General features: G+C 45.5%; 1 protein-coding gene across 1 annotated transcript in view; it reads right to left on the bottom strand.

Moving 5' to 3' along the window:
• The window catches only part of MYO15B (myosin XVB), a 94,780-nt gene that overhangs the window by 9,439 nt on the left and 66,182 nt on the right, over positions 1-19,159 (bottom strand). Inside the window, exons 44-55 of the mRNA XM_063121505.1 lie at positions 17,100-17,241; positions 16,818-16,929; positions 15,265-15,425; positions 13,677-13,798; positions 9,468-9,531; positions 9,109-9,181; positions 8,699-8,775; positions 5,524-5,600; positions 3,225-3,355; positions 2,377-2,471; positions 938-1,015; positions 67-163 (exon numbers count right to left, since the gene is read on the bottom strand). Coding sequence (XP_062977575.1) covers positions 67-163; positions 938-1,015; positions 2,377-2,471; positions 3,225-3,355; positions 5,524-5,600; positions 8,699-8,775; positions 9,109-9,181; positions 9,468-9,531; positions 13,677-13,798; positions 15,265-15,425; positions 16,818-16,929; positions 17,100-17,241 — 1,229 coding nt within the window. The remainder of the gene's footprint in view (positions 1-66; positions 164-937; positions 1,016-2,376; positions 2,472-3,224; positions 3,356-5,523; positions 5,601-8,698; positions 8,776-9,108; positions 9,182-9,467; positions 9,532-13,676; positions 13,799-15,264; positions 15,426-16,817; positions 16,930-17,099; positions 17,242-19,159) is intronic.

The following is a 19,159-nucleotide window of genomic DNA, read 5'->3' as shown; positions in this document are numbered from 1 at the left end:
CTTCCTCCCGTCTTGAGCAGATTTCATTACATGAAAGTGTTTTGTCATTGTTGTGGGGACACTTGCCGTTATCTTTGTTGGCAAAGATGGCAAACTCCTGGATCTCCTCTGGCTCCGTGATCCCCATGATCTCACCAATTTCATTCATCACATCTGCAGCAACCTACAATCCCCAGAAAGAAATGCTTTTAAGTATGTGCAGCATGCCTTCAACTCATAGCTACTTGGACAAAAACAGCCTCCCAATCACTTGGAGGTAGAAAGAAGGGCTTCCAAGGAGAAAAGGTATGAGACCCAGACCCTGACTTTTGTTTTTTTTAAGGCCGTGGGAGAGAGGTAGGTTAGTGAGACTCAATATTGGTGTTACCTGCCCTGAGCCATTGGGTGGGGATTAGCCACAAATGCAAATAAAACAAGTTTGGGAAGGGACAAGCGAGCTGCAAACAACCCACCTTCACAACATCCTCAACCTCCAGGGCGTCTTCTGCATATTTTGACCTTTATCCCACTTTTAAAATGATTGGAGATAACGCAGCAAAGAGTGTTAATCCAATATATTGGCAGTGTGTAATGACAGAGTTGCACTATACGGCAGCGTCATCTAGTGACTGTATAACGAAACATAGGACTTGCAGACAAGTGAATCAAACCACATGTCCACCTGTGTAAAGGAGCCAATCTTAATCCCACAAAGAATCTGGACGCAAAAGCCTTATTAAATTGCAGGATAAAAAAGTGGCATGATGGCAGTTTTGATTTCTGTGTCCAAACAGCGTTTCTAAAATGTTGTAACCTACTCTTGGTCCTTTCAATAAAATGAGATAAAAATAAAAATGTGCATGCATTTAAAAGGGAGTGGGTGGGCTCATCGACTAGTATGGATATGGTCAACACTGCCCTCACAATAGGCTGCAAAATGCAGGGACCAGGAACTCACCGTGAATGTCTTGATTTTCGTTTTATATTCCAGATCTCCAGGTAGGTTGACTATTATCTGGCGTAAGCTACGTCCCTTCTGCAATGGGAAATCAGAAATCAGTATCAGCGTCTTTGTGTCGACCCCAAGAGCAGACTCCTAGGCTGGCAAGGTTGAAGTCCCACTGATTTCAATGAAACTGTTAAACATTTGCTTAACTCTCCCACTGACATGAATCGGCCTAGAAAGCAAGTGTTTGACTCTGCCTGTATTGTGCTCTTTCATTTTTTAATATCTGTTTAGGAACGTGAATGAACGCAAATGTTTAAAATACCTGGGCTAAGTTTATTGGCTACATCTTCAGGCTAGGTCAAGGGAGTGGTGATTTCTGGGTCAGAATAATCATAGATGGATGGGGAGGATCCTGAAACTGCCTCTCCAGCATTTCCTATTGGTAGCAGGTATGGATCCCTTCTCCCTTAAATCCCATTTCAGCAACATCCCAAAGTAAACTCATTTCCTCTTTTCAGGCACATGCCCTGGCCCTCATTCTTCACAACCTCCCAACTAAACTCTATTCCCACCTGCATTAAATGTGCAATCTCAACCAGTAAACCAGCCTTCCCCAACCTGGTGATCTCCAGATGTTAGGAGACTACAATTCCCAGCATCCCCAACCAGTATGGGCATGGTGGCTGAGGGTAATGGGAGTTGTAGTCTGGCAACATCTGGAGGTCACCAAGTTGGGGAAGGCTGTGATAAACATTTGCTCAAAGCATCTCTCTTCTCACACACCATTTTGTCTCCATGCTGGAATTCATAACCATGTATTCACAAATAGAGATCCGTCTTGTGTGACACAGAAAGGAAGGTCTGCTTCACAATTCCTGTACTTGCACTTGCCATCCAGCATCAGATATTTTTGCTTCCTCCCTACCCCTGGCTTGGCCCTTTGCTGCCTCCAGAACCTAAATACTAGAGTCTCCTGTCCAATTCCAGGGGTACACAACCTTTTTGGCCTGTGGGCACATTTAGCAATTTGGGACACTTGTGGGCATAACCACAAAATGGCTGCCATGAGAGGTGTAGCTAGCTACAAAGCACAAGTAACCTGCCCAGAAGACTTGATCACATGACAAAAGTAGGGTCTCATCCACAACACAATAAACAACTCCTTTGAGCCCACAGTTTTCAGTAACCATAGAAACTTATTTCACATTAGGCAAATTCATTCCCCCCACCTCTTTTTCTCTCTCATTCAACCCATGGATGTGCCCCCCCTCTCTCGCCCCCCCCTCTTCATTTCCTAAGAATGTCTCAGAGCCCCAGCATGTACCCAGAGGCATTGATGGGAAATGAAGATGGCAGCAGATGGAGGCACCTTGAAAGATGTCTGAGGCCTTGGACACCACCTGGCCTCCCCCTGTTCTATTCAAAGCTCCCATCTACTACTCAGTTACCAGAAGTGCTTCCATCTCCACATAGAACGGCAAGTATCGCCGGCCTCCACACATGACAATTTTCCTCAGGTTGCTCTGGCAAGTCCTGGCTATTTCTGAGGATGAAAAAGAACAAAGGACTCAGCTGAAGTCACCCCATGAGGTTGTGTTGCCATGCAAGTGCTACAGCTAGAGGCCTCTGCTCAGTGGGGGTTCTTAAATCAGTGCCAGAATTGGGGTGGAGATGCACAAGCTTGTGCCCCAACAAGTCTACAGATAGTCTGTTGCCTTGTGACCACGAAGCCATTTTGAGTGCCATTTCCCTTGATAGGGGAAGGCAGGGCACAAACTGAATGAATGAACAAATGAATGGAGGGGAGACAAAAAGCACACAGGAGTGAGGCAGCCAGGGCGGTATTCTTGGGGGCTGTCTACACATGCTCAAAGCCCCACTGTGGTTGTGAATTGGTGCTGCATCTGTGATGACGCAGCTGCAGATTCACACCCTCCATGGGGCTTTTCCATGAAGCTGCATGATTAAAAAGTTGGGAACTTCCCCCAACTTTTTCATTGAGAACAAGGTCATCCTGGCCCTTGCTCCGTGGCAGATCCGGGGGGGGGAGGGGGGATTCCGGGAGGATGGTGACTAGAGATTGGTTGCCAGAAGCAGGAAGAGGGTGGGGGGAAGGGGAGGAGGTGGCTCCACTTCCAGAAACCCTGCGCTCCCTCCTGGCATGGGGATTACCCAGCACACCCACGCAGGAGTAAAACCACAGGGTTTAGGGGGAATGCAGCCTCTTGCTGCCCCACCAGACCCCTCAGAATTAATGTATTTAATGATGTCCAAAATGGTTGGAGACAGACTGTACCTGCGCTAGGGTTGGACTCGTCGGAGCTGGCCTCCTGCAAGTACTTGGTGACATAAGGCATCAAAAGGCTGGAGGGGAGGAAGTATCCGGTGAAGAGGCTCAGGAGCAGCCAGCCACAGTGGCAGCTGTCTCTGCAGGACAGAGGAAACCACGAGGCTTTGAGTATAGCACAGGCAGCAGAGTGGGTTATATGAAGGGCAAACTGCATAGCCGAAGAGGACAAGGAAGGAAGATTATGGGGAGAAAAAGAGGAGGGGGGAGTTAGCAGGAAAAGGTGGGGGAACTGAGTGGCTCCAAGAAGTGAAGGCGACGTTTGAAAGGAAAATATTCTTACTGTCTAAGGGACTCTGTGTACCTGCTCAGTTCACAATAACTGCATCTTCCCCAAGGAAGAGCCTGAAGTATGTAAAGCCTGCAGCCGCTGGCACTCCTAGGGCAGTGTTCACATAAAAGCCCTTGTCCTTCACAGGCCAGGCATCAAATGCAGGGCTCAAAAGAAGCAACAAAAGCCTCAGGAGAGTGAGGCAGGAAAGGGGGATCAAAAACTGTAACCAGGAGAGACACAGAAGCTACTGTATCCACACAAGATGAAGTACAGCCCTTGGATGAAGAGCAAGAGGGCTTAGAGCAGCCTGCCCACAACCTCCAGAGGCATTGGGCTGCAACTCCCGGCTTTCTCAGCCATGCTGGCTATGAATGATGGGAATTGCAGTCAACACATCAGCAGGGTGCTAGCTTGGGAAAGGCTGGCTTTTCGTCTACAGTGGAAATGACATCAAAGACAGGAAAAGGAAGAGGACACCGTCGTGCCAATTTGACATCCGAGGCAGAACTATCTTCTCGCTTCCCTACCCGCCAAAAATGGGATCAGTCCTGATTTATCCTAGGCAGGCTCTAAAGGAGAGCTAGAATCCTGAGGTTTCTGCACCAAAGCCCCACTAGCCAGCCACAGGGAAGCCACAGGGAAGTGGGTTCAGAGGAGGGCAACCAGGATGATCAGGGGTCTGAAAAAAAAGCCCTATGAAGAGAGACTGAAAGAACTGGGCCTGTTTAGCCTGGAGAAGAGAAGATGGAGGGGAGACATGATAGCACTCTTCAAATACTTAAAAGGCTGTCACACAGAGGAGGGCCAGGATCTCTTCTTGATCCTCCCAGAGTGCAGGACACGGAATAACGGGCTCAAGTTAAAGGAAGCCAGATTCCAGCTGGACATCAGGAAAAACTTCCTGACTGTTAGAGCAGTATGACAATGGAATCAGTTACCTAGGGAGGTTGTGGGCTCTCCCACACTAGAAGCCTTCAAGAGGCAGCTGGACAAGCATCTGTCAGGGATGCTTTAGGGTAGATTCCTGCAATGAGCAGGGGGTTGGACTCGATGGCCTTGTAGGCCCCTTCCAACTCTGCTATTCTGTGATTCTAACACCCTGGAATCCAGCTGATTTGCACAGAGTGCAGAACTGCCTCAGCCCCTGCTTCGTTGCAGAGAAAAGCAAAATTAAAGATATGCTTGAGACTTCCACTAAAGCTGGGTTGGGCAATTCCTGGCCCTCCAGATGTTTTGGACTACAACTCCCATCATGCCCATCATGCCTCATCAAACTGGCTGAGGCCAATGGGAGTTGGAACCCAAAACATTTGGAGGGCCACAAGCTGCCCACCCTTGCTCTAAAGGTATTGAAAGCAGAGAAGATCTGAACAGGAGTTTCTGTACAATTGGTGTAGAACTTTTTTTTAAAAAAGAGAAAAAGATAGCCATTATGGTGTAATGGCTATACTATTGGACTTCTACCTGAAAGACCCAGATTAGGCTTTGGGCCAGTCTCTATCATTCAGCCTAACTTAGCTAACAGTGATGTTGTGTAGATAAAAGGGGAGGACAGCAGTATACCTCCAACCCTGAGGTCCTTAGAGAAAAGGTGTGTTGAGAATCAGTAAGTTGAAATAAACCTAAATCAACCCTTTTAAAAACCGAACAACCTGTTCATTCATGGAGCATCAGCACAGAGGCCATGGCATCAGTGACCCATTATTCACACTCTTGCTTTTCTTCCTCCACTCGGTTTGGCAAAAATATTAAAACTAACAGAACGAACTATGCAAACAGGTAAATCAGTACAAAATTGCATAATCCCTCCCCCTTCACACCCTGAAAGTTACTGTATTTGTAGGTGGGTCTTGTTAGCCACAAATCTACAAATGTTCAACGTCTCTGCTCCAGCAGAGGCTCCCTTGCGTAGCATTTCCCACCCCTTGTTCCTCTATTCCGTTAGTTTCAGACTCCCACGACAGCTGTACTTACTGACTGGGGTTCTGAGTGATCTGCTTGATAACTTGGCAGTAAACTTCATCCAACAGTTGCTCCTGCTCTTTGCACAGCTGTACAAGGCAAGGAAAGCGGGTGAGAGAGAAAGAGATCAATTCCAGAACATCTGACTGCATACAGGTGTCCGGGGGTGGGGTGGGGGCTAATACTGTTTCTTAACTCTTGTACAGGATTGGAGAATGCATAGGTCAGAAAAGGGATGTGAAGTTTATCTATCTAAAAAATGATTATACGTAATAAGCTTTCCCCGATCTCTGATCCAGCTTGTATGTTTTTGTTTTAAGACTGGATTCAGTGTTGTCTTGTATTATATTACATAGAACACACTGCTTCAGGAGATGCATCTTGCCTCCTTCTTTATGGGGTCTTTTGATACCAGTTGAATATATTGACCCGATTCACGTGAGATGGCAGCTTATCACAGGTTAATCATGCAGAGTGTATGCATCTGCCGGTTTGAATATGCAACGTCCAATTGGGCCAGTCAGGGATTGCAGTGTGTTGTGCAAACCTAGCCAATAATCAAGGATTAGAATCACAGAATAGCAGAGTTGGAAGGGGCCTATAAGGCTATCGAGTCCAACCCCCTGCTCAATGCAGGAATCCACCCTAAAGCATCCCTGACAGATGCTTGTCCAGCTGCCTCTTGAAGGCCTCTAGTGTGGGAGAGCCCACGACCTCCCTAGGTAACTGATTCCATTGTCGCACTGCTCTAACAGTCAGGAAGTGTTTCCTGATGTCCAGCTGGAATCTGGCTTCCTTTAACTTGAGTCCATTATTCCGTGTCCTGCAGTCTGGGAGGATCGAGAAGAGATCCTGGCCCTCCTCTGTGTGACAACCTTTTAAGTATTTGAAGAGTGCTATCATGTCTCCCCTCAATCTTCTCTTCTCCAGGCTAAACATGCCCAGTTCTTTCAGTCTCTCTTCATAGGGCTTTGTTTCCAGACCTCTGATCATCCTGGTTGCCCTCCTCTGAACACATTCCAGCTTGTCTGCGTCCTTCTTGAATTGTGGAGCCCAGAACTGGACGCAATACTCTAGATGAGGCCTAACCAGGGCCGAATAGAGAGGAACCAGTACCTCACGTGATTTGGAAGCTATACTTCTATTAATGCAGCCCAAAATAGCATTTGCCTTTCTTGCAGCCATATCACACTGTTGGCTCATATTCAGCTTGCAATCCACAACAATTCCAAGATCCTTCTCGTTTGTAGTATTGCTGAGCCAAGTATCCCCCATCTTGTAACTGTGCCTTTGGTTTCTATTTCCTAAATGTAGAACTTGGCATTTGTCCCTATTAAATTTCATTCTGTTGTTTTCAGCCCAGCACTCCAGCCTATCAAGATCACTTTGAAGTTTGTTTCTGTCTTCCAGGGTATTAGCTATCCCACCCAATTTTGTGTCATCTGCAAATTTGATCAGCGTTCCCTGCACCTCCTCGTCCAAATCATTAAAAAATATGTTGAAGAGCACTGGGCCCAGGACTGAGCCCTGCGGTACCCCACTCGTTGCCTCTCCCCAGTTTGAGAAGGTTCCATTGATAAGTACTCTTTGAGTCCGATTCTGTAGCCAACTGTGAATCCACCTAATAGTTGTTCCATCTAGCCCACTTTTAGCTAGTTTGTTAATCAGAATGTCATGTGGTACTTTGTCAAAAGCTTTGCTGAAGTCAAGATATATGACATCTACAGCATTCCCACAGTCCACAAGGGAGGTTACCTTATAAAAAAAATGAGATCAAATTTGTCTGACAGGACTTGTTCTTGACAAATCCATGTTGGCTTCTAGTGATCACCGCATTGATTTCAAGGTGTTTACAGATTGACTTCTTTATAATCTGCTCCAGAATTTTCCCAGGGATGGATGTCAGACTGACTGGTCTGTAGTTCCCAGGTTCTTCCTTTTTGCCCTTTTTGAAGATAGGGACAACGTCAGCCGTCGTCCGGCACCTCACCCGTCTTCCATGATTTTGCAAAGATAATAGACAAAGGTTCTGAGAGTTCTTCCGCTTGCTCCTTCATTACTCTAGGATGCAGTTCATCGGGCCCTGGAGATTTGAACTCATTCAAGGAAATTAGGTGTTCTTTGACCATTTGTTTATCAATCTCAAACTGTAATCCTGCCCCCTCAACTTCTGCTTCACTTTTTCCAGGGGGGTCATAGATGCAAAGTAGGAATTGAGCACTTCAGCCTTTTCTTTGTCATCTGCTATCAATTTGCCATCCTCATTAAGCAGTTGAACCACCATTTCTTTCCTCTGTCTTTTACTACTCACATATCTGAAGAAAGCCTTTTTATTGCTTTTAGCATCCCTAAAACAACCCACTCTTAACTATTGATTAGTAGTTGGGTTAAATGTGGGTTGCTTAACCCTCAATTAACCCATGATGGCTGACAAATGATTGGAGGTCACATATTCAAAATGGCAGCTGCACTCCCACACCAGGGCTAATGTGCAAACTGGCCCATTGTTTCAGCAAACAGAGCCTGGAGTTCAAAGACTCAAGTTGGTATGCTTGCTTAAGAGTGTCTCTGAGCAAGGATCAGTAGTGCTTTTGGGGCAGAGGCCCAGGGCCCCACACAGCAGAATGAGACAGAGTTGTCCCCCAAATGCAGCAGCAGGGCTAGCTTGCCACATTTTAAAGTAAGTGAAATAACACACATTGCCATCTAAAGAGAGCCCACCATAAGACCGTTAAGTTCAAAATCAAAAATTACTTAACTGTACTACTGACAAGAATTCATATTTGAAATATATTGTGCTCAATAAAACACACTTAGGTACACTTGGATGTTCCCTTCCTTTTCTTTTTTGCTTTTCATTCCCTTTTATCAGGCCCAACCATTAGCTGGATTTGGGGGGGGGGCTCCCCCCATATACTGTTGATCTGCTATTGCCTCCTTTGGGTTTGTGTATTTTAAATTGTTGCATCTGTGGATTCTATTTTTTAAATAATAATCACAATTAAGTCCTCTATTTGGAGAGAAAAGGCAGGATAAAAATCTCATTCTCAAGCAAGCAAGCGACCAAGTTTTCAGGAGTTCAGTATCACTTAAGAGGGATTGTGATATCCCTTCCCCAAACATTGGCCATTCAGTTCCAATTCTGGTCATCATCATGCACATGTCCATCACACAAAGAGCTACAAACCTTGAGGATTTCGTAGATGTATTCAATTTCACCTTGCTTCTTGAGACCTGGCTGGTCTCCCATGAACCTCATCAGAGCTGCAAAACGAGAGCTAGCATTAATCCTGGCTTCCATGCCTTGACTGGGAAAGTAAAATATGGGGCTTTAGCACTGAAAACTAATGCACTAGGCAGAATCCCAGTGCACTGGGCATGGGGAAGTGAAGAAAAACATGACCTCTATTTTTGCCAGTACTACTAGGAACTGCAAACAATAGAAGAGGCAAATGCCCAGTACTGGCTGAGGGAAGAAACATGTAGCCTGTTGAAGCACAAATGCTCTCAGGCCCCCTCCCTTGAAGTCAGAATCAGACCTTTCCCAGGGCTCTGACAATACAGTTCCCATCATATCCCCACTGGTCCACCACATACTCATAAAATTTTTTGTAGCCAGGTCATTCAGGTTGCCATCAGTGAAGAACAGGAGTGGTTCCGGGATTGGTACCTGTGAGGTCAGAATATATGGAGTCAACAAGAAGGAGAAGACCCCCAAGAGTGTGGGCTAGTAAAAATGGAGCCCTCTATTCTCTGCACGCGTGAAGGTGGCTCTGGGAGAAAAACACATATACCCACTGATGAGTCAACAAAGGCAGCATCCGAAGCTTCAGCACTAACCTCTTAAAGGTAAGCCCCCTGACCACCAGCCATCTTCCCACTGTCCCTCCTATTTGTTATGTGATAACAAATAGGAGGGAGGTACCCAAATATGACTCCCTCTTCCTTTCATTTACCTTAGTATGCTGTACCAAGAGAGCTGTGTGCGTCTGTTCAGCCCTCATCTCCTTTCTTCCTAGCCTAGCAGAAAGAGAAAGTTAGGATGTTACCCAGGTAATTAAATCAAGGATATGGGTATAAGAGATGCCTGATTCTCCAGCTAGCTGCGGTTTGCGACTGCAACCATAGCTCCATAGTAAAGCACTGCACATGCCTTTATATGCAGAGGGTCCCAGAGTTTCAATTTATTTATTTTTAAAGGATCAGGTAACAAGTGACATGAAATGCTTTCTGCCTAAGACCTTGGAGTAGGTATAGGCAACTCAGTTCAGTCCAGTTGCTTTTAACTACAACTCCCATAATACCTGATCATTGGCCATGATGGCCAGGCTTCAAAACATCTGGAGGGCCCTGGACTGAGCATTGACAATAGCAAAAAAAAAAAAAAAAAGGGCAAAAAAAATGTTTGATAAAAAGCAGTTTCCTATGTTCCTAACAGTGATGCTTAAACCGTGGCCCACGGACTACCCATGGTCTGCAAGACCATGGTAAGAAATAATAGAGAAATGAAGATGGGCTGGTGTTTTCTTGAACTTTTCCACCGCACCTACTCGCAACACTCAACAGACAAGCCACTTTTATATTTAAAACTTAGAAAGCTGTATCCAGAGTTAGTCTTAGAGCAGACTCATCGAAATGAATGGGACTTAAGTAGACTAACACTGAACACCATCTAAAACTTTAATCTGCATATTCAGTGTGTGACTGTAACGAATAATTCACAAAAAAACTGCACATATGGTTCTCCAATCCCTAGAGAGGTTCACCTGGCACCTACCTTATACTCTTTTCAATGCCAGGTGAAGACCTTCTTACTCTTATTCTTAACAGTTTATCACCTTAGTCTTTTAACCTTGCTGTAAATCGCTCTAATGCTGCTCAATTTTGCCCTGGTTGTGCTTTGATATAGTATTTTTATTGTGCTTTTATACTGTTGTTTATTTTATACTGTTGTTTGTTTTATACTTTGATTCGTGTCTGATGGTTTTAACTTTTGTGAACTACCCAGAGATCTTCAGCTATTGGGCGGTACAGAAATGCAATAAATAAATAAAATTCATGCATGGCATGCAGGAAAAAGGAGCACCTTGCTAAGTAGTGGGTAAGTATTGCTACATTTGCCAATATGCTCCATGTCACTGTGGCATATGTCACTAAAGACGCTGCTATTCAGGGTTGGTGCTGCCATTATAGCTGCCTCATGAGTCCTTGGGGAACACCAAGGGAAGCAAGACAAACCATGTACCCAGCATTTTCGGTTGTACGAATCTGCCTTTCAGAGTCAAACCTAGAAATGGTAGATTCCCCAGTAATCCCCAGTCCCCTCATCACGTCTCGATAACACTTATGTGAGGTGCCAGTCAAGCGTAAAATAAATTCTCTTGGAAAACATTTATCCCTCTGCTTATGTTAAGGGCCCATCCATCCCTTTGAAGTGGTAAACTCCACAAGTCTAAATGTCTTAATCTTGTAAAGATCCCTACACTGGCAATTCTGAGCATGTCTAGGTAGAGGTTTAGTCCCATTGAATTTAATGGGTCCTGTTCTCCAATTGTATGTAATTACAGCCTAGTCCTTTGGGTCCAGTATTATCACATTAAGGGTGCAATCCTATGCATGTTTAGATAGAAAAAAAGCTCCTGCAATGCCTGCTGGGAGTTGTAGGATGTTTCTGTCTGTCTAAACATGCATAGGATCACGCCTTAAATGAATTCTAGATCTGTGCCCATCTGACTGTGAGAGACTTGCTAGCATTGGCCAATCTAGGTCAGTCTTGTTGGAAAACTGATTGGGTAGGCATGCCAACGGCCGACAGAAAGCTCTGGCGTGGGCTGGTCCATGAAGTCACGAAGAGTCGGAAGCGACTGAACGAATAAACAACAAAAGGCATGCCAAATCTAAACTATTCCTTGCCTTCGGCTATTGGGCGGTACAAAAATGTAATAAATAAATAAATATAAAATAAGTTTCTTCCATATGGAAAAAAAATGCCTGGCTTGATCCATCCAGAGAAACTGTGTCCATCTGCCCTCAGGATATCCTTCAAATAATCTAGTCCCAAGCCCAGACAGTAAGATCTTGTAATGGTGTCTTTCTTAGCTTAGCTACCTTAACTCTTAATACAAGCTCAGCATAGTATGAGCAATGTAGAGCTAGTTAGAAAAGTTAAAAGATTTTTTTTTAAAAAAAACATTATTTCTTTATTGATGTTATTTTTGAAATATACAAACAGGAGAGAAAAGGCTATCTGTACAAATGTGATTATAGTAAATCAAAGGAAAACAAGCTAAGCTTATTTTAGATTTAGATTCACTGAACTCACCAGAATGGGGTTGCGGGGGAAGGAGGATTACATTAAGCATTTCAAGAGTAATTTCACTTAGCAAAATGGAGGAAAGAGAGGGAATTTGGGTGATTTGGTCAAAAATTCAAGTAGGGTGAGTGGGGCATGATAACTTAAGCAGAATATGTCAACTTAAATATAGGCATGTGAATTTGGAAGGGCTGGTAGGGACTAAGCACAAGAAATGAAATGAAACCATGGGGTCATCTTTTTTGAGCATGATTCCTTGCTAGCTATAATGGATGGGTAATTTTACACATAATCATATCTTATCAAGACAGTGGTACTTGGAAGGCTGATGGGAAGCTGTTCAGGTCTTCACTAGCCATAATTTTGCTTCTGTGTATAGTTGATTCAGGATGCCTTTATGCCAACAACCAGACTCAGCGCGTTTAAAACAGTGAATTAGCATCGCTTTGGAGGCCAAGTGTAGCCTGGGGTGGAGGCATTCCTGGGAGACATTCTAAAACCTTTGGACTGAGGGATGTTCCTGCCATCAAAGTTGGAAGAAGGTGCCTATTTATTATTACATTTATATCCCGCCTTTTACCCTCTCACAAGGAGCCCAAGGCGGCTTACATGCTCCTTCTCTTCTTGATTTTATCCTCACAACAACCCTGTGAGGTAGGTTAGGTTGAGTCAGTAACTTGCCCAAAGTCATCCAGTGATCTTCATGGCCCAAGTGGGGACTTGAACCCAGATCTCCTGAGTCCTAGTCCAGCGCTCTAACCACTACACCACCCTGGCTCTCGGTGTGCCACATTCTTTCCAGCAGAGTTGGCTGTAGTTCGGACGTATCAAATGGAGAAACATAGGGGTTATTTCCTAGCAGCTGAGCTTTCTACAGTGTCTTCTTTATGTTCATGCTGACGGCATAGCAAATGACTTCCAAACGGACTGCCAGTCATCATCTTCCAAACCTTCGTCCAGGCACAAATGTAAGAGGACTTCTCTTTAAGCAGGAGTGTTTTGAGGATATTGGAAATGCCTGATATAATATCCATTGCTGACAGGGGTGGCTGTCCTCATGAAGGTCTCAAAAGACATGAGCGAGTGCTTGGCTGCCAGTTGGGTATGGAGTTGGTTATGAAAGTGCCTTATTTGCATGTAGTGGTACAGAGGGAAAATAGCAGGCTCAGTTTTCTTCAGGATATCTGTATAGGAAAGAAGGGTCTAGAAGTATTCTTAGCTTTGTATTTTCTTTATCAGTCGCCTGCTCTCCTCAGTGACTTTCCACTTGTGTATGTGCATAATTGATAAAAATGCATTTCTTGTTTTAAAAGCCCTAGGGTAAGGCTGCAAACTCAAACCACTCTAGATGCCTACATGTTCTGAACATTAGTGACCTAAAAGGCATGGTTTTAGAGAAGAAGGGGTGGGAAGGGGAAACCCTGTTGCCACAGAAATTTGGAGGTTGGGGAAAGAGACATTGCCAAACGGCATGCCCTCCTCAGGAAGCCCTCTGAATGCAGCTCTTCCTGGGAGTGGGGCACTATGGGAGGGAATTTAAGAAACCAGGGCACAGGCCAGGAGATCAAGATGCATTTATTAATTAGTAATAAATTGTCCTGGCACTGACAATCTCGTACGTTTGACAGAATGCACAAGACCCTAATGTAAAAGTGGGTGACCCTCTGGTGAACTTTTCTGGAAGAAGAACGTGCTACATGTGGCTGATCGGTGTTACAGTCACCACATGGAGGAACCTGTCCCGTGATGGTGGTAACATAAGAAAATTTGGTGGCTCACAGATAAGAAGTGAACCAGAATAGTGGCTCACTAATACCAATAGGTTTTAGGATCTATGTGGTGTACTACTCACGTGAACTGGCCTTTCCTGAAGTGTTCCATGGCGAACTCCGTCATAGTGTAGTTTGAAGCGTCAGGAACAATGGTAGTTGGGCTAGTGCTAATGACTTCTGAAGACATGCTGGAGGCAGGGTTCTGTGGAGGCAGGAAAATAAAACGTAAGAGAAATTTAACCGCCAGCAAAAGACTTGAAGGGGGTTCCATCCACTAGCACCCTTGTCCCCCTCTCTGAAATAGTCTCCCATACATTTCTGTCCCTACCTTAAACCTGCAAGTGCCCCTCAATGAAAAATACCCCTCCTCTCCCTACCTTGTACGACACACTCCAGCAGGCCTCTTCCTGCATCTGTTGAACTTCCTTGGCAAGGCCGGTGCTACCATAGAGGCCACTCAGGCGGCCACCTAGAGCGCCAAACTAAGAGGGGCGCCAGGCACAGTTCAACACTCACACGCTTTGGCTGTGAGCCGGCCCGGCCCGAAGATTCAGCTGGGCCTGGGCGGGTGAGATGGTGCCCCAGCCGAAGCGAAGCCAGGGACGCTGGGGTGGGGGTGGGGTTCCACGTTCGGACTTCTGCCCAGAAGCCGCAACGTGGAGCTGCCCCACCCCAGCGTCCTTGGCTTCGCTTCAGCTGGGCAGGCGCCGGGCACCATCTTGCCTGCCTGAGTGGGCGAGATGGCGCCCCAAGCCTGCCGAAGCGAAGCCAGGTACGCTGGGGTGGGGGTGGGGCGGTAGCTCCACATTCGGACTTCCGCCCGGAAGCTGCCCTCCCAGAGCCGCTCTAGCCAGCTAGAGCAGCTCTGGGAGGGAAGCTTCCAGGCAGAAGTCCGAATGTGGAGCTGCCGCCCCACCCCCACCCCAGCGTACCTGGCTTCGCTTCAGCTGGGCGACACGAGGCAGGGGGCATGGCTCAGTTCATTCGCTATCACAAGCGGCTGGGCCTCCAGCACCCCCGCCCCCAGTGCTGAAGAAGAGGGGGAGGGGGAGGAGGAGGAGAAAGATAGAAGATGGAGGATAGATGGAAGAAGCCAGCAGCAAGCAGCACCAGGAGGTAGAGAAGAAGAAAGAGAAGAAGCGAGTAAGGTAAGACTGAGGTGTGTGTGTGTGTGAGAGAGAGAGAGAATGTATGGGTGAATGGGGTGCATGCATGGGGTCTTTGAGTGAATGCATGTGTTCATGCGTGTGTTTGTTTGGAGTGAGTGATGCTGAGTGTGTGTGCGCGCACGTGTGTGAGCTGTGGGAGATGATTTGGAGGTGATATTCCTATTAAATAATGCATTTTAGACCCATAGATGTTCCTTTCCAATTTGTTTTGCTATAATTGGCATGACGTATTTCTTGCACTTTAAAATAAATTTAGCAGTTTCAAGTTTTGTGCTTATTTTTTCTACGAAACATATGTTCTTAAAAATCAAACTTGGTATTTTGGGGTGGTGGTGGTGAAAGTAGCTCACCTTGCCTAGGGTGCAAAATAGTCTGGCACCAGCTCTGTTGCTTGGAGCCCCCTCTTCCCATACAGATCCTTGGTCCTTCTACCTGTCACTACATCCTCTCAATGAGAGCTACTGAAGGATATATTTGCATACACGTCCGTCTACCTCACCTCCTTGCTAATGATTCTCTCCTCTGTGTTTCTCCTCAGGCTCTTATTGACCTCTTCCTGTCGGTTCATGTGGAGGCTGAGGTAATCGGGAGCTGCTGCAAGCTGCACCAGGGCAGAAGGGAAAAGGCCTGAGCGACCGCCCACAGAACCGAACTGCCAACCTGGGGAGAAAGAGGCTGACGCTCAACTAAGAGCATTGGATGATGGGGGAAACAAAGCTCCCTTTTCTGTACCGAACTGACATACTCACTGCTGCTTAATTTTCTTAAATGCCTGTTCTCTTTTATATACAGTAGTTGTATATTTCCTCAGCTGGCTGAGCCTGGCTTCCTTCCATGGCTATATGCTACTTGCAGTATCAGAGGCAGTATGCCTATGTATACCAGTTGCTGGGGAACATGGGCAGGAGGGTGCTGTTGCACTCAAGTCCTGCTTGTCGGTTTCCCCTGGGCAGCTGGTTGTTCACTGTGTGAACAGAATGTCAGAGTAGATGGACCTTGATCTGATCCAGTACAGCTGTTCTTATGTTTGCAGCGCCAATGACAGATCTCCCAATCGGCCAATTAAATAATAATAATAATAATAACAATAATAATAATAATAATGTCTTGCCCCTCCCTCCCCACTCTCTAGATGGGCTTTCTGACTTCTTAAGAACACTTTTTTGAAGCACATAATGTGTATTCAAGTCAATGTTTGTTTCTTAAACAAACTTAACTATCTTTTTTTTCTTTTCAAGTTAAAAACTGTTCTGGCATGGAAAGGGCATTGAGATGTCACAGGGGATCAGCCAATCTGTGGTGTGCAAAACTGGCTTTGACTGCAAACCGGATGAATTGGTTCTCTTGGAGCTTGGTTCTTAAGAGGGAGATTGGAGAGCTGAAGCCACTCACAGTGTCCAGGTTCAAATGATGACAAGGGCAAGAATAAGAGATTATGGCTTCTCCCGTTTGCCCGTGTGTAACGCGTCTGCGTACCCAATGTTTCCATAATAACACACACTGCAGCACAGATTGGCATATTGTGTGAACCCGCACACAGTGTGCCGGGGGTGGCTTTGTACCCACCCTACAACCCATGATGTGCAGTAGGGGTTGTAGGGTGGGTATGAAGCCACCTCTGCTGGGCCACTGGTTCACACGACATGCCAACCCATGCTGTAGTGTGGGTAATTTTTTCACAAGCTGTTTTTCCACAATGATACTGTTGTTTTTATGCTTCTTATGTCTTTACATTTTGTATATTTGTTTTTAATGTTTATTGTTTTTAACTTTTGTAAACTGCCCAGAGAGCTTCGGCGATGGGGCAGTATGTAAATGCAATAAATAAATAAAATAATAAATAAATATGGAACCAATGGGCACATGCACAGCAATGCAGAGGTAGAAGCCACTATGATTTCTTTTTCCCCTGTGATTGTCTGAACACCCACCCACCCGTGAGTACATTTCCACAGACTGTATCTCCAGTGGGCATGAATATTGCTGAGGACTCAGTAATGCAGAAGGACCATTTCAACAATAATGAGGCCTTTCATGGCCATTCACCATTACCTGGCTCCAGTCCCGCCATGGGCAGTAGCCGGATGAAGTTGCCTTTCTTGAAGCTCAAGAGGCTCTTGTCATCTGTCACGTAGCTGCGCAATGCGATGACATAGTTGGAGTCCTTTTAGTTGGGAGCAGAAGGAGGGAAGAAAAAGCACAATGAAGGGGATGTGTTTATTCTGTTGGTGGGGATGGGTCTCCATCCTCTATTTTACTTTACCCAAGAAGGGCAATAGCTGGAGCAGCAGAAGGGGGGTGAGGGTGGGGCTCACCGCATGCACTCTCTCTCACCTGTTTCAGCTCATGTAGGAAAAGTTCCACCATAGCCTTAATCTGCTGGGCCTTTGGAGAGTGAAAGATGAGCTGCTCATTCTTCAGAGAGAAATGAAGGGTATTCCGGCCCATCAGCTCCAAGGACAGCACATCTGCATAACTGCAAAAGTCCAGAGGATGTGGTTCACATGTGGACTTTATACCTTCCTTAGCTCATTGGCATCCCCCTCGCTAAGGCCATCAGGACCTTCCTTGCTGTGATTTCTCTTGTGAGTCCTCACAAGAAATCTGAGGTTGGTGTTCATATAATAGCAATCAGAAAAGGTGCCAAGAAAGGGACAAAGAGAGAGAGAGAGAGAAGATGCATAGAATCATACAGTGTGATGTAGTGGCTAAGGTGTCGGACTGGGAGTCAGGAGATCCGGGTTCTAGTCCCCACTCAGCCATGGAAACCCACTGGGTGACTTTGGGCCAGACACAGACTCTCAGCCCAACCTGCTTCACAGGACTGTTGGTGTGAAGATAAAATGGAGAGGAGGAGGAGGAGGATTATGTATGCCGCCTTGGGTTCCTTGGAGGAAAAAAGGCGGGATATAAATGCAATACATACATACATTCAATAGGGCCAAAAGACATCCAATCCACCACCTGTGGCCATTCACCCACAAGCTCCACACAGAACTGTGGCGTTACACCCCACAAATCAGTTCCCAAATGTATGTCTGGAGTTTGTAAGTCTGTGGTTTTTAGAATGTTGGCCTGAGTGGGGGGAGCTAGAATGTCTGAGGAGGGGGGAGGAGTGATATATAAGGGAAGGACTGAGGGGATTGTGGGGGGACTTGTTAGGTACTCTTAGAGTTTTTAGCTCTCTGAGCTTTAGCTCTCTGTGTTTAGAGTACTTAAGTTCTGGGAAATTTGAGGTTCAGTGTAGAGAGTGGTGTCTTTGGAGTGTGGTGTGCACATAGTTGATGTATATTAACCAATACAGATAATAAAGAAAGCTCAAGAGTGATTGTGTGAGAGAAAAGAAAGCGCATATGTGAATGAGTGAAAGGATTGGATGAAAGGTTTCAAAAAGGTTTTAAAAGGTTTTAATTTGAAACCAAGCTTGCGAACTTTTAAAAATAAATTTTAATCATTTTGTTTTAACTACCATAAAAATCCCACGTGTCTGTTTGGCATTTACCATCTGAAGTTTATACATTTAGCACCCACCCTGACAATAATTCACCTCAGCACATATGACTCACAGTGTTTTATTTTATATATTGAAATCCTTCTCCATTTAAACCCCTTTCTCCACATAGTTTGGAGGAAGGTGGTTTTTGTCCCTCGCCTCAGGCGTATCAAGCGGTGGTGCTTCGCTTGAGCAGGGAGTAGCCGGGTCTGTTGTTCAGAGCCTGTGTCGTGGCAAGAACTACCAATGCAATTCTGACCACAGCTTGCTACAAGCAAAGAGGGAATGGGGTTGCTCCAGATGAATCAAACAACTGAGCCAAGCCATGAGTTGTAGAGGGACACCAGCACAAATAATGTATAATCCTGGATTTTAAACACTGAAAATTAAGTTTTCACTATGCTGTTTTTCATTGATATTTTAACATAGCAATGTTTGTTTATGAATTTCAATTGTTTTATTGTATATCTTATTATTCTTGTTTTCATTGGCACTGTAAACTGCCCTGGGATAAATATTAGGAAGGGCGATATATCTGCATAGTTGCAAAATCCAGGGAATGTAGTTCGTACCTGTGGGTCCCCCCCCCCCACACACACACACAGAGCAGTGCCATTTGGGATATGAGACAATCTGCAGCCATCCTGCAGGATCTATATCTACACTACGTTGTGCCCATAACCAGAATGTATCTATACAGCTAACATGTTTGTGCATCGATTAGGCATAGTACAGTTCGGAGCCTCCGGCCAAAGAGGCAATAGCTGCCCTCATGAACTCAAGGCTAAATGACACCCTGCATTAATTAAGTAAGTAGTAGCATGCAGCAGATCTTTCCCTTTCTTTTTTAAACCTCAAAATAGGCATGTGAGCACCCCATCTGGACCGGGACAAGGAGGGG

Source organism: Elgaria multicarinata, chromosome 3, assembly GCF_023053635.1.
Source record: "Elgaria multicarinata webbii isolate HBS135686 ecotype San Diego chromosome 3, rElgMul1.1.pri, whole genome shotgun sequence".
Lineage (NCBI taxonomy): Eukaryota > Metazoa > Chordata > Lepidosauria > Squamata > Anguidae > Elgaria > Elgaria multicarinata.
The sequence above is the reverse complement of the archived record's forward strand: the minus strand, read 5'-3'. Positions and strand labels throughout refer to the sequence as shown.